At 50.7% G+C, this 14,351-nt stretch overlaps 1 protein-coding gene across 5 annotated transcripts in view; it reads left to right on the top strand.

Moving 5' to 3' along the window:
- Positions 1-14,351, top strand: part of SH3PXD2A (SH3 and PX domains 2A) — a 261,793-nt gene that overhangs the window by 97,206 nt on the left and 150,236 nt on the right. For 4 of the 5 annotated variants that reach the window (XM_021072762.1, XM_021072764.1, XM_021072763.1 and 1 more), the window contains one exon: positions 3,417-3,492. In XM_021072762.1, the coding sequence (XP_020928421.1) occupies positions 3,417-3,492 (76 nt within the window). Of the gene's footprint in view, positions 1-2,551; positions 2,886-3,416; positions 3,493-14,351 lie in introns of those variants that run through there. The other variant, XM_013983698.2, reaches the window with a different exon arrangement.

Here is a 14,351-nt window from a genome sequence, read left to right as displayed (position 1 = left end):
GAAACTTGAAGTTTCTGTTAGACTAACTCCTATGAGTCCCAAAAAGAAGCTTGGGGTATTTGGCCATTGGGGTAAGTCCCTCAGCTTTGCTGGGCACAGCAAGTATCCTTCTTTCAGAAGAGAAGTAGTCTGTTGGAGGCAAACCATGCCATGCCTGGGCCTGGTGCTGGGCCTGCCTTTCACCTCCTCACCTCTGTGCTCCTCCTCAGAAATCTTCGGAAGCTGCTGCCAGAAGCCCCAGGCCTGGCCTCCACCATCTGAGTTATGTCCATCTATTTATCCTCAGTCTTCTTCCGGAAAAGATTTCAGGCATCTCTTCGTTTGCACAGATTTTTAACGAGGTGAAACAAAAAACCAGAAAACGTCTTAAGAAAGTGTGCACAGGCACACAGACAAGGGTATCACATGGTGTCACTCTGGTATCACATGTAGTAGTGAATAACAGGAAAGGTGTAGGCGCATCAACTATGGCCCATTCAAACATTGAAATTCTAGATCACAGTTAAGCATACTGATGCAGAAGTACTTACTGACATGGGACCATGCCATTCCATGTGTAGTAAGAGTATTGATGAACTTATTTCATCTACCTACATGTGAGAACGTCTGGAAAGGATTTATATCCCAAATATATATATTTTTGTCTTTTGTCTTTTTTAGGGCTGCACCTGCAGCATAAGGAGGTTCCCAGGCTAGAGGTCCAATCAGAGCTGAAGCTTCCAGCCTTCACCACAGCCACAGCAACTCCGGATCTGAGCTGCGTCTGCAACCTACACCACAGCTCACGGCAACAGTGGATCCTTAACCCACTGAGCAAGGCCAGGGATTGAACCCGCAACCTCATGGTTACTAGTTGGATTAGTTTTTGCTGCACCACAATGGGAACTCCTATATATCCCAAATATTAGTGTTGCTTTTTCAAAGGGAAGGATTATAAGTGACTGTTGCTCTCTTTTGACTGTCTACTGCTTCATGTAATTTCTAGTTTTCTCCCCTCAATGAACATGAATGACTTATGTAATTCACAACAGAATATGGGTGAGGAAAATGGGGAAAGGAAAAATAAGAGTTCTACTCCATGTGGAATTTACTTGAAAATCTACTAATTAAAATCCTACGTACAGGTTTTTCGTATTATGACCCATTGTCCACATTTACATGTCGCAGACAATTACTGAATGTTGGAAAGATGGACGTAGAACATTGGGGTTGAAAACTCATGAGCCAGCTCTTGTTCAGTTTTATTCGAGGAAGTGAAAGTTAACAATGGTGCAATCTCTGTCTTGTTTTGAACAGAATCCATCAATGACCCACCCTGCACGTGCGGGCTCTAAATAACTTGTGTATGTTGGATCATGATTGTGCAAGAGAGAATCCTAAAATCCCATGTTAGAGGTGGGTGGGAGGGTAGATGGGACTATGCACACGTGTGCACACAAGCACACGCACACACACCACACAGGTCAAATCTAGTGGTGGACCACGTTTCCCCGGCTCCAAGGGAATACTTTGGTCCAAGCCAATCAGTAGGCTCCTGAGGGTCTCCCTGCTTCCTCGCCGAGGCCCCTTCACTTCCCTGTCGCTCCAGCCCTCCTCTCTGTGATCTGGTCTGCAGCTGGGTCTCATTGCCTGTACCTCGGCCCCTCGCTCCCTCCTTACCAGCCCCTGCCCAGAGCATTCTCCTCCTCCCCTGTGGCTTGCTTCCTCGCCTCCTTCGGGTCTCTGCTGCATCTCCATCTGACGTGTGAGGGCTTCCTCACCCCTCTGTAGAACTGTTCATTCCGACTCTGCTCCATCACCTTCCCCTACTTCATTTTTCTTCATAGCACGAATCCCCCCAACACAACATGTTTCTTTGTGTATTGTTTGTCTTCCCCAACTAGAATGGAAAGTCCCCGAGGGCAGGGACTCATCTCTTTATTGCTGTTTTCTTAGTGCCTGGTGGTTCAAGTAGACACTCAATAACAGTAATAGAAGTTCCCGTTATGGCTCAGTGGTAACAAACCATGAGGATGTGGGTTCAATCCCTGGACTTGCTCAGTGGGTTAAGGATCTCGTGTTGCCGTGAGCTGTGGTGTAGGTTGCAGATGCAGCTCGGATTCCTCATGGCTGTGGCTGTGGCTCTAGCATAGGCCTGCAACTACAGCTCCGATTTGACCCCTAGCCTGGGAACGTCCATATGCCGCAGGTGCGGCCCTAAAAAGCAATAATAATAATAATAATAATAATTACTTCGAATAAGCAATCAATAATATTAATATTCCAAAGGTTCTTGCTTCGGCAGCACATGTACTAAAATTGGAACAATACAGAGAAGATGAGCACAGCCCCTGTGCAAGGATGACATGCAAATTCGTGAAGCATTCTGTATTTTTAGGAATGTTTATATATGTATGACTCTGCTGCATCTCCATCTGACTCGTGAGGGCTTCCTCACCACTGTATAGCAGCAGGTCAGTTTGCAGTACAGCAGCGATTGACACAACATTGTAAACCACTTATACTTTTAAAAAAAATTGAATATTCAAAGGAAGGAATGGACATCAGATATCATGTGATGAATCTTCCTCATTTTACTGACGAGGTGCCTGAAGCCCAACTGAGAAAGCGCCCAGCCTGGCCCAGGGTCACGCAGCTGGGACAGTGGGCTGGATCCCGCGCCTTCCGCTCCGCTCCACCTCCCACCCTCGCCTTAGAAGGGAGACTAACCACATACACGCACAGGGACCGTGGCTTCGTCCATCCTGCCTCCTGTGTGTTTTTCCAGTTTACATAGCATTTCAGCCCAGAATAGCAGAAGAAAAAACACTTGTCTTTCCAGAACCCTGGAAACTCTTCCAATGGGTCTGTCCCTGGAAAAACCGCTGCGATCTCAGGGTGGGAAGGTAGGAAGTGGCAGAGGGGGTCTTCCAGCAGTGGGGGAAATGGGCTGGATTTGGCTTTGCGATTAAAACAACATCTGGGTCTGTTTCCACAGAGCGGTTCTGGAAGGTGGGTGGTCTGTCTGCAGTATCCTTCCCCAGCCTGGCCCAGGGGGCTTGGGGATGGCGGGTGGCTGAAGGGTTCACCCAGCATGTGACATATGAAAGAAACTGGGTTCAAGGAAGCCTCTGGAAACCCCACCTGCAGCCTGGCTTGAAAGCTTGCTAGTCACTACACCAGCATCGCTCTGGGGCATCTCCAGACACCTCCGCCTGTGCCCTTGGCCCTCCTGAGCTTGTTCAGATGCATAGAGAGCTCTGGTCCCCTCCCTCTCATGCCCCATGTGGTTTGTTAATCGTCTGTGAAATGAGGGATTTGAGGCATCACTCACCCATGTGTTGATGGTGGGACTCTGGAGCAGTGGAGCCGAGGGGGAAGGGCTGCCGAGAGCCATTCCAGTCTTCTGAATCCTGTCTCTCTGTCTGGCTTTTCAGATGCAACTTTTGGATAAGTTTCCCATTGAAGGTGGCCAGAAGGACCCCAGACAGAGAATCATCCCCTTCCTCCCAGGTAAGCTTCGAATGGCCTCGCTGATGGGGTGCGTGCCCTGGATGCAGCCATTCTCTGGGCCAAGAGAAGGCTGGCTACTACTCCAGGAATTCTGGGCTGGGTGGGCCTAGCTCTGCATGTCAACTCCCCAGGGAATCGGAAGCCCATGATTTCGAGAGCCATTGTCTTCACAGTGGCCTCTCCCCCCCCCCCCCCCCCCCCCCCGGCCATCTCTGCTAACTCCAGGCTGTGTAACTTATGAGGACTTACTCAGGCTCTGGGACTTTGGTTTCCTTTTTACAAAAAGCACAAGAGATCAAGTTCTTAGCCTAGGAAGGGATGAAAATCTGCAGGCTGAACTCTTTCCGCTGGCCTCTGTAGTGATCACAGATAACCTGAAACTGAGCAAACTCTCCCCATCCAACCTGGGCAGGCCCTCCTGGCACGGTTATCAGTTGAGGCTCTGACAGCTTATGTAACACAGCCTGTGAGCTGCAGAGCTAGGATTTGCACTCTGGTCACAAGGTCATTAATCACCACACCACATTTTGGAACATGTTTAAGGCAGTTGACTATGTTGTGACATTTAGAGAGAATCTCCGCAGGTGTGTATCATAACCTGCTCTTGCTATGATGCCTTAAATTGGAGTAGGCAGTCATAGCTTATGGAGTGCTTTCGAATTTGTGATCGTATACAAATCTCCATACAGAGGTGTGTGTTACAATTTCTGCTCGAGGGATGAAGATGTTAGGGTTCACAGACTTAAGTAACCACCCAGAAAAGGGGCAGAGCTGAGGTGTGAATTTGGGCTCCTCCTCCAAATGGGCTCTTTGCCCTGAACCATGTGGACGGTGCTGCCTCTGGCTCTCTGAGCCTCTCCTTTCCCCAAGCCAGTGGGCTGGGCTGATTTCCAGGGGTCCTTCCCTCACAGTGGTCCTCAGCCTCCATTCCTGCCAGGCCAGGACCTCCCCCCAACCTCACCTGCCACCTGCCTCCAGGATGACAGCCATCAGTGGGACCATTTCAGGAAGCAGGTCTGTGTCTCATTAATTCCTGGCACCCTGCCAGCCCGTGGATGGTACCTGCTTGTTGACCTGACAGCCCACCCAGGGGCACCTCCCTTGGAGAGTGGTTCTTCTCTGAAAGGTGCTACTCTTCATGGCACCCCTCCCCCCAAACACAGTGAAGACAAGAACAGGCATTGCCACCTGCCCTCCGAGTCTTATGCTCAAGTTGGAGGGAACTAACTTAGTTACAGGGAAGAATTTCTAAATCCCACAGTCTAGACAAGACCAGAATGAGTCGGTGAGGGCATAAGGGACCTCAGCCCTGGGCCCCTTCCATGGACACAGAGGACTGCTTCTCCATTCCCAGCCTGGGACTTAACTTGGGGGCCTTTCATACCCTGCCTGGCTTTCCACCGAGTCTTGAGGGAATTTGGAACATCCAGCACCCAGGTTTATAAGGACCTTAGATGCTGCTCCAGTGCAGTCCCGATGCTCTGCCCACCAAGGACCTGGGAGCCCAGCCAGGATGCTGTGGACACAAGTGTCCAAGAGCTAAGGAAGCCGGTATGTGGCCCTGGTGCCAGTGGACCCTGCCTCAGGGTGTGTAGGATGCCTGTTGCTCAAGAAAAACCACCACCCCTCCCCCAGCTCGTGCCCAGTACTCCACGGAAAGAGCTCCTCACTACCATTTGCTCAGCAGGTGTTTACAAGGGGCTCAGCCTGTGCCAGGGCTCAGGACTGGGGTAGCCTGGTGAGTCCAGGGAGACCTGTGTTTGTTTCCTTCTTCTAAGGAAGCCTTGGGCTAGTGAGAGACACAAGCCCTCCTCCCTAATCAGAGGACCACTTGTGGCAGGATGTGAATTTCTACCTCCCTTCCACTGTGAAATGCCAATTTGAGTGGAGAAGGAGCTCACTGAAAGCCCAAGGCAGCGAAAATCTCCTGAACTGGGGGGCGTGGAGCTGACCTCGAAGGATGGGCGGGGTTGAGGGGAGTGATGTGCATGGCTCCTGTCCTGCTGCTGCCATCGTCCAAAGTCTCAGGAATTAGACGGCATGGTTTACCCCTGGAAATACTGACTCTGGTGGTTACCAATTGTATTGCTTTTTCTGTGCCTCCGTTTCGTCATCTGGAAAATAAGGATGATAACATATCTGCTTCATGGGGCTGTTGGAAGGATCGAATGAATTAATACATCTCAGGTGCTTAGAACGATGGCTGGTCCCCAGCAGAGGCCAAATCAGTGATTAGCCCTTGTGACCACCAGTTCCTGACCTGCGCTCAGCGTGTTACACAGCACCCTCATGTATGTCATCTCAGTCGATCCTCGTAGTGAGGTTATTGTCCCCATTTTACTGACTGGGAAATTGAGGCCAAGGGCACATCTTAGACTTGCATAAGCCACAGAGCTGGAAAGTGTAGCCAACACCAACACTCTCTGACTTCTGAGCCAGGGCTCCCGTTCACATCACCCACCCCAGGATGAGGATAACCCATGAGCTGCTGCTGCAGGACTGAGACTTCTCTGAATTTCAGAGAAGTTTTTGCTTCTAGGATTGTGGGTGAGGATTGAAAGGATTCAAGTAAAGTGCTTTGCACAGTGCCTGCCCTATAGTAAGTGCTCAATAAATGACAGCTCTCAATAAAGACAGCTGCCCCCTTGCTGTCCCCAACTCCTAGGAAAATGCAAGCACGGGACCCAGCCAGCCCCTTAGAGTTGTAATCTGTGTGCAGTGGGTGATACTGTCTAGGGGAATGAGGTGACTGGCCCTCTCCTCTCCTTGCATCCTACAGTAAATTTCCTTTTTCTCCTGCTTTTCTGCATCTCCATTTCCTTCAGCGGAGCTCTCTCTCCAAGCTTCCCTTTTGCTCACTGCTCTCCAGGACTTCAGAATGGACACTGCAGCCATTTGGAATCCCACCCTGAGACTCCTAAGCCCTGTCCCTGGTTTTCCCCCTGCCCACTGGGAACGAGCTTAACCCTTTCATCCTTTGCTCACTCCTCAGCTTGGAAGGAAAAAGATGGAAGAAAAATAGTCCGACATAATCAGAACCAAGCAAGAGAGGGCTGAGGGGGCATGAGGGGTCCCAACCCTCCCCACAACTCTGAATCAAACAGGGTCCCCCTGGAGGTGGCAGGGGGCAGCGGGGGAGACAGAGAAGGGCAGTGATGAGTGTTGCCTGTCTTGGGTCAGGTTCTTTAAAAGCAGAGCCTGAGACGGGGATTCTTAGGCAAGTTGGCTTTTGAGGGCTGCTCTCCGGTGAACATCCAAGGAGAGTGAGGAAAGTAGCACAGGGCAGGGGAGACACTGGGCAGAGAAGGCGGTACAGCTAAGTCTGGCCTCAGCCTGATCCCACGAGCAGCTCTGGAGGGTGGATGGCACCACAGAGTTGTCCCATCTTAGCGGACAACTTTTATACCCCCCATAGCAGCATATCAGTCATTAGGATCTATGAGCAGCTCCTCCTCCAGAAGTGTGAACTGTGGGCAGGCACTTTTGAGGGCTGAGGTTGTGCCTCTGGAGAAGGGGCAGCCGTGAGCCCTTAAGCAGCCAACAACCACAGTGTGTGGGCTGGAGCATCAGCTGGTAAGGGGCTAGACAGGGCACCTACAGGTACACTCTTTTACCTAATACCAGCTTGAGTCTCTGTTTTGACCTCTGTGCCTTTGGAGAGAGCATCTGCAGTCATCTGCTGAGGCCCTCAGGCTAAGCCCTGGGCAACAGTGACTCCGCAGAACCTCAGAAAATTCAAAGACTCTGAGGTAATCCAGCAGCCTTTTCTCCTAAACCCCTGGGAGGTAGCAGCCACCCTCGGGAACAGCCCTGCCAGCCCTTTGCTATGCCTGGAATTTCAGAGCAAGGAAGACCTAAGGGAAGGAAGCACGCAGCACCTGCTGTCTCCGGGGGGGGGGGGGGGGGGGGGGCGGGGCTCAGTTTTAGCTTTGGAGGTGATAGGATGTGATGTACATTTCTGCTACCTGGGTGTAGGGGCTGGGACCATCTGTGGAACGTGAGGCTGGCTGGTATGCTTTGGCTCACCTGGCTGCAGGCTCCTGGGTGGGAGCTCATAGACATTTAGCTGTTGGAAGTGGCAGAGAAAGCAGAGGAATTGAGAGGAGAGGGAATCCGTGGCCCATGTGATTATAGGCTTGCTCATCTGCCAGTCAGATCCTGGCAGAAAATTCTGTACTTGAGCTGTGGATCTTAGGATCTAGGATACAGGCTTGTGGCATGTCTGGGAAGCATATGGCCTGAGTTCAGGGTCAGCCTGTGGGTTTGAAGAGCGGTGAGGGCCCCAGACTTCTGTGGCCACCCCAGGAGAAGCTCACCACAGATGTGCCCATGGCTCTAGGGGAACAGGTGGAATGTCCCAGAGTGTGGCCAGAGTCAGGGCCACAGCTGCATGAGAGGCTGTGAGCAGGGCCACTGAGATGGGGGGCTGGTTAACAGTCCTTTTCCCAGCTCCTTGGCCTGACATTTGCATATCAATCAAATCCTATATAAAATGTTTGTAGGGGAAAGGCTCTTAATGAAAAATGCCCCCCTAGTTGTTTCCACCAGGGCTGGAACCCGCTTTCTGGGTCCTGACCACAAGGACCAGGGGGTGAAGATCCAGGTTGATGGGGTCTGCCGAGCTCATGGGAGGGGCACAGAGAAGTTAGGGACCCCATGCGGGGCAGGCAGTTCTCCAGCAAGGCATCCCTGGAGAGATTTGGGGGCTGGAAGGAGGAGAGTTACCCCCAGGCCCAGATGCCCTGAGGGGTGGAGGTAGGTGGGGTTCAGTGGAAGGGGAGGGACCCCTTCCAGGCCTGCTGATGCCTCCCAACCCCATGTTAAGGGAAAGCGAGGGAGGCGCCCCTGGCTCTTTTTGGCTGACCCTTTGAGACAGGCCCTCCCCTGCTTCTCTCAGATTTCTGTTGCGGGAGTGGACACATCCTCGTTGATGGATCCTGAATTGGGCCCATTCTCCCTTCTATACAGATGCCTTTTATGAGCTCCTCCTGTGTGCCCTGCCTTCTGCTAGGTGCTCTACAAACTTTCTCTCCAGTTCTCACTGCAGGGTGGGTGGCATTATCCGCATTTTAGAGAGAAATCAGTTCACTTTCCACCATCACTTAGCCATTAAGTGGCAGAGCTGGGATCCTTCCTCCCATGCCGGTCTTTCCTTCGGCAGGGAGGAGCTGCTACAGCCAGCCTCGGCTAGACTGTCTCTGCCTCTCCTTTCTTGCCTCCATGTCTCCTCCCTGCTGCCTGAGGAGTCAGTGTCCTGGTGGTCCCTCTGGCTGCCATTGCTGCCTCATGCTTCAGGAGGGCACCGTGTGGGCGGTGAGGTGACCAGAACCTCATGGGATTCTGGGGACCTCTAAAGGACCTCTCCTATCGTTGAGTGGTTGAGGTCACTGCAGTCGGAGTCATTGATTTTTGTATGTGTGTGGCACTTAAACCATTTAGTGCATACTATTTTAATATGATTAAAAATAGGATAGCCCCAGGGCTTTTCAGAGTACTGACTTCATTTAATTATGATGCTAACAAGATTGGTTATTCGATTTCTTAAGTCACAGCATTTTTGTAAACAGTATTTTGAAATAATTATATTCATAAGATGTTGGAAAATTCCTAGGCATTCTGTACTCCTCCCCTCCAATTTTACTACCTAACTATAGGGTGGCTGGCATTATTCACAATTAAAGGAGAGGTCGGATCAGTTTCCATCATCCTGTAACCACTGAGCTGTATGTATACCCCTTGTCCAGCTTCCCCCAGTGCTAATATCTTGTGTAACTACAATACATTATCAAACTCACAAAATATATATTGGTGCAGTTCCCTTAACTACAACTACAGATCCAAGTAATTGATTTTTATGGTAAGGAGGGGGAGAGGGCTTGTAAGCAAGCATGCCAGCTGGACTTAGGAAGGAGGCAGTGGTTTGACAATAGTACCTGAGAAGTTCCACGCCCAGCCCTGACCTCTTGGCATTCTCACCTCCAACAGAATAGTAGGGGTGAACCTTGTTTTATTTATTTATTCTGTTTTTAATTCAATGAATTTTATTATATTTATAGTTGTACAAGCATCATCACAACCTGAACCTTGTTTTACATTAAGGCTTATTCCTGAAAACTGTATAAATTTTGCTACTGGGGACAAATCACATCAACTTGAGGTGTCCTAAATGCTATTCCTTTTAGAAGAGGCACCCAATAAATCCTTTTACAAAGCAGAGCATTTTAAAAAAATAATTCTTTCTTTGGTTTATGTATAGTTTTATTTTTTTATTTTTACATATCTTTCGTATTTACCTCATATTCATGTCATCACACACATACATATAATCTTGCACAGATATGTAGCCTTGTGATGAATATTTTACATAATTATCTTTTGTGCTCACTCACCAGTTTCCATACATCTAATATCCATTGTTCTTTTTCTGTGATTATTGGTCACCTCCATATATTTTATAATTTGGAACTTCTGAGTTTGCTGGAAATAGGGCAGACCTGGGTTTGGAGACTGGGCAGCAGTATTGACCCCACTAGGAGCACAACTACTCCACACACTGTGAAAGATCTGAGATTTTACCCTGTTGGCAAGCCAATTAAGTTAGCTTACCCCACGTTCATGGATGCCAGCAGAAAACATGAGATTCCTGGGTCAGAGACAAAAGACTTCACGATGGCGGAGCAAGCAGGATGAATATCGGAACATTTGTGTGAGCTTCCGTTGCCTCTAAATCCCTCATGGCATGACGTGGTGGGCCCAGAGCAATGCCTGAACATGCAGTGGGTTACATTATAGGAGAGGAATCAAGTCTCAGGGAGCCCACATCTTTTATAATGGGCAGTAAACAAACTTACCCCTTTTGCCCTGGAGAGAAACCATCCCAGTCTCCCAAGGCTCTGTGCAAACCTGCTGTTTGCTCCAGAGCAAGACACTGCCTCTGTCTTCTAAAGCTGTTTGCTATGCAAACACCTTTGGAAAGATAATCCAGGACAAAAGGCAGTTAGGGCATTATGGACAAGACATGCCGAAATGCAAGAGAGCCAGAGAGAATTGTCTCACAAGTGTATCTTACGCTTTCTTGGCTCTCTTGCTTTAGGGAAAGTTGGGCAGAAGTGAAGTTCTTTAGGATACTGGCCCAAGCATGATGGGGTCAGCAGCCTCATAGGGCAGCCTACTGTTTACATGAAACTTTCTGCCTTGTTTTAAAAGACTATTGTAGAAAATCCATCTCCTGTTGCCCATCCTGGGATTGGAATAGATTTCCTGTATATCTTGAGTTTGCCAGCCCGAGGAGGCTCCCTAGGAGGAAATGGTCATTGCAAAGTGAAGTAGAGTGTGTAGTTGCTGATATAAAAAGCAAACCACTGTGACCAGGGACTGAGGGACCTCAGAAGCCAGGCAGTGGAGCAGAAAGCAGTGAACTCACTCAGCAAAGGCTGTACGAAGTCTCCTCCCACTTGCAAGCCATCTGTGTCTCTGTGCTGGCTGGTACTGGACCTCCGAGCTTCCAGAAGGCCCTTTTATCTTAATAGCAGAGTCAGCCCTACCCACAGGTATACGTGCTCCTGGATTGGTGAGGCATGGAGAAGCTGCTAGCTTAGAAAGAACGTGAACCTATCACCATAATCAAAGGAGGTGCTGCCAGCCTGTGGACAGCCTCATGACCTTACAAGCTTAGAGGAATGTATTTTTAGACAGCACACATGCTTGGTTCTTTGGTACCGACTCACCAGTTTACATACCACCCCCTAAGTGAAGAGGCAGCCTAGAGCCCCAGTGTGGAAGGGTGCTGGGTGAATTATAAGCACAGTGTCTGGGTCCTTCCTCTCCCTGCCCCCGCCCCCCCCAGAGCCCTATGCAGCAGATCCGGTGTTTGTTCCAGCACAGAAGGAAGCAGGGGGAAGGGATGTCTTTAACTAGAGCTGGGCTATGGCCTGATGGGGAGCTGGCTCTCACCATGGGCTGTAGGTGTTTCTGTGTGTCTCTACCAGGCGCTGGCCTGAGAAAGCCCTCCCCAAAGAGCCAGGAAGGCTGTAAGGGAGGCAGCAGCTCAGAGATGCTGGCAGGTACTGCAGCCCTTAGGGGAGAGGACCTGAGAGGCTTCTGAGCCCCACAGATGACCTGGAATGGCAAGAAAAGGCAAACTTTGTACGTGATGAAGAAGGAAAAATAGTGTCTACCGGTAATGCCAGGGTTTTCAAAAGATAAACAAGATTATAGGCCTGAGAGGCACTGTGTGCTGTTTTAAAAGCAACTTTCCTCTAACCTTCTCTGGAAGTACTGGGTCTTCTCTTGCTGTAAATTACTGCCCCTCACCCCCAAAATCATCTTCTCACTCTGTAATCTGGGGCGGGTGGTTCCCAAGGTCTGCTGTTGGTAGCAGATTCTGAACGCTACGTGGAAGAGCTGCATGTGTTTGTTCCTGCCGCAGGTATTAACTGAGCACCTACTGTGTGTGCGCCAGGCCAAGCTGTATGCTGGGGATGTGAACGGGGTAGACTGGGCCACGGTTCCTAGGACGTTCACCTTCCAGTGGGGGGTCAGGAAGCAAACGAATGAACAATTTCCAGTAGTACTAAGGGCCAGAAAGAAAAATGGCTAGGCCGTGTACCTGGGGCATCTGAGATTAGGTGGCCCAAGAAGGCTGCTTTGCAGAGGCCAGGCGGGGGCAGATCAGGGCTTGGGATGCAGCAAGTGGACAGCAGGGGCCATGACCTAAGCATGGCTGAGCGTGGATGTTTAACAGCAACAAGGAGTGTGTGAAGCAGGTGGGGTATGTGGGGGCTGAGTTGCCCCAGCAGGCCGGGCAGACAGAAGTTGGGGAACCAGGGAACTCTGGAGCATGTCTCTTGTCACAAAGCTGTCCAGAAACAAGAGGGCGCCACACCTGTGTGGAAGCTGTGCCACGAGGCCCAGCCACAGGCCTCCAGGGTCTGTTTCATCATCTGCCAAATGGGTTCATCGTGGTTTATGAGGGCAGTCCAAGTGTGTAATGCCTAGGACACACTGTAAGCTGCAAAGGGCGAGGCGTCTGTGCTGCCACCCTGCCTGTCCTCAGGTGGCTCTGCTGCAGGACATGTGAGTCTCCTTTGCTCTGCTCTCTGCCTGCACCCCCCTTCTCTGTGCTGAGTCAGCTTACACCCCAGCCCTGAGTATACTTCCTGCTGATCCCTCCTCTCCCGTGGTAACTTGCGAAGCTGCAAGGAGCTCCCTTCTGAAGAGCTGATATCCAGATGGTTGATCTGGGCTGGAAAGTGGGGAGAGCTGAATGTTCCTGGACCAGCTGATGTGATAACAGAGCAGGGTCACGAGCTTCACACTCTCAGCTCTAGAACTGCCTGGTCTCACTGGGAATAATGAGTTTTGTGGGAGGCGGCCACGCCAAGGGCCCTTTTTATTTTGAAAGCCAGTGTGGGAGTTCCCTGGTGGCTCAGTGGATTAAAGATCCATCGTTGTCACTGCTGTGGCATGTGTTTGGTCCTGACCTGGAAACTTCCGCATGCTGCAAGCATGGCTGAAAAATGCCAGTGTGGATCAGATCCCCTGTCTTCCCCCATGTCATCCCTACAGCTCAAGGCCAGGGAAAGAGTCAGGTCACTTCGCTACACCAGGCTGCGTGTCTTCCTCGTCCAGAGATAATTCTAGGAGGGAACCGATCTCCAAATGCCCGTCCTGAACCCTCAGCCCCAAATGGAGTGTGTCCTAGGGTATCTTCCACAAGAAGCCTCTGATCCAGACAGAAATGCATTGTCTTTTCATGACTGCAGTCAACCCACCTAATTTAACATGCAGGAAAATATGCCCTGTCCAGAGAATGCAGAGTCCTGGATTCCAAGCGTAAGTCTTGCTGCTCACCATGGTCTGACATTGAATACGTTGAACTAGAAGTTCAGTAGAGCAACCAGGGATCAACTTGCATGTTGGCAAAGTCACCTGAGGCTAGTGATTTCAAACCTCTGTGACATTCCTGATGGCGCTACCTCGATCCTCCTGAGAAGAAATTGTTTCCTTACCTGATGTCCAAACAACGTCCCTTTATAAGGGTCAAGTCCTTTCACTCCTGCTTAGAGGGCAGACAGGTGAATTCACAGTAAATTCACACGCAGGTGTGGATGACTGTCAGGGTTGTTACCTGAGCTCAGGTGTGATAGAGCTGAACAGTGATGAGGCCATGTGAGCTTTTAGTGTGGCTGCCACACGGGACCAGGCTGTGCCATCATCGTGCTGCCCAGGGGTGAGGATTTGTCCGAGCTGAGGTGAGAGGTCTCTGAAAGGTTTTAGGCTGAGGCCCTGTGGTCGGATTTAGACTGGAAGGGACAGGGAACGAGTGAGGAGAGGGAAGATCAGTGGAGGCTGGATGGGGCATGGCAAGAACTGAGGGCAGCATGGCCTGGGCTGGGCAATGCAGGGAAGGAAGTAGGCCTGAGGTGTATTTCACAGGAACAGTCAGGAGCCTCACTGATGGATTGGGGCTGGGGCTGAGGGAGGGGTCAGAGGGAGGGGTTGAGAATGATGATGCCCAGGTTGTGTCGAGGGCAGCCCTGCCCGAGATGCAGACCCAATTTTCCCAGGACCTCTCCCTTAAGTCTGGCCTTGGACTTCACCCTGGGGGTGAAAGGAAACTTCTTCCCTCCTCCCTAACACAGCCGAAGCCTTTAGCTCATATGAAAGATGCTTTGTGATTGGGGTGTCCCGCCACCGGCCTGGCTCCCCAGGAGCCTCCAGGCACCAGGCGCTCTGGCTTCTGGGTCCAGGGGGTAGGGGGGTGGCAGGGAGTAGTGGTGGTGCAGGAAGAACACTGAGCTCCATTGAGAGGGAGCTCAGGGCCCCCTTCTTAGGAGGTAAGGAGTGCTGATGGCAGA

The sequence above is a fragment of the Sus scrofa genome, chromosome 14, assembly GCF_000003025.6.
Source record: "Sus scrofa isolate TJ Tabasco breed Duroc chromosome 14, Sscrofa11.1, whole genome shotgun sequence".
NCBI lineage: Eukaryota > Metazoa > Chordata > Mammalia > Artiodactyla > Suidae > Sus > Sus scrofa.
The sequence above is the reverse complement of the archived record's forward strand: the minus strand, read 5'-3'. Positions and strand labels throughout refer to the sequence as shown.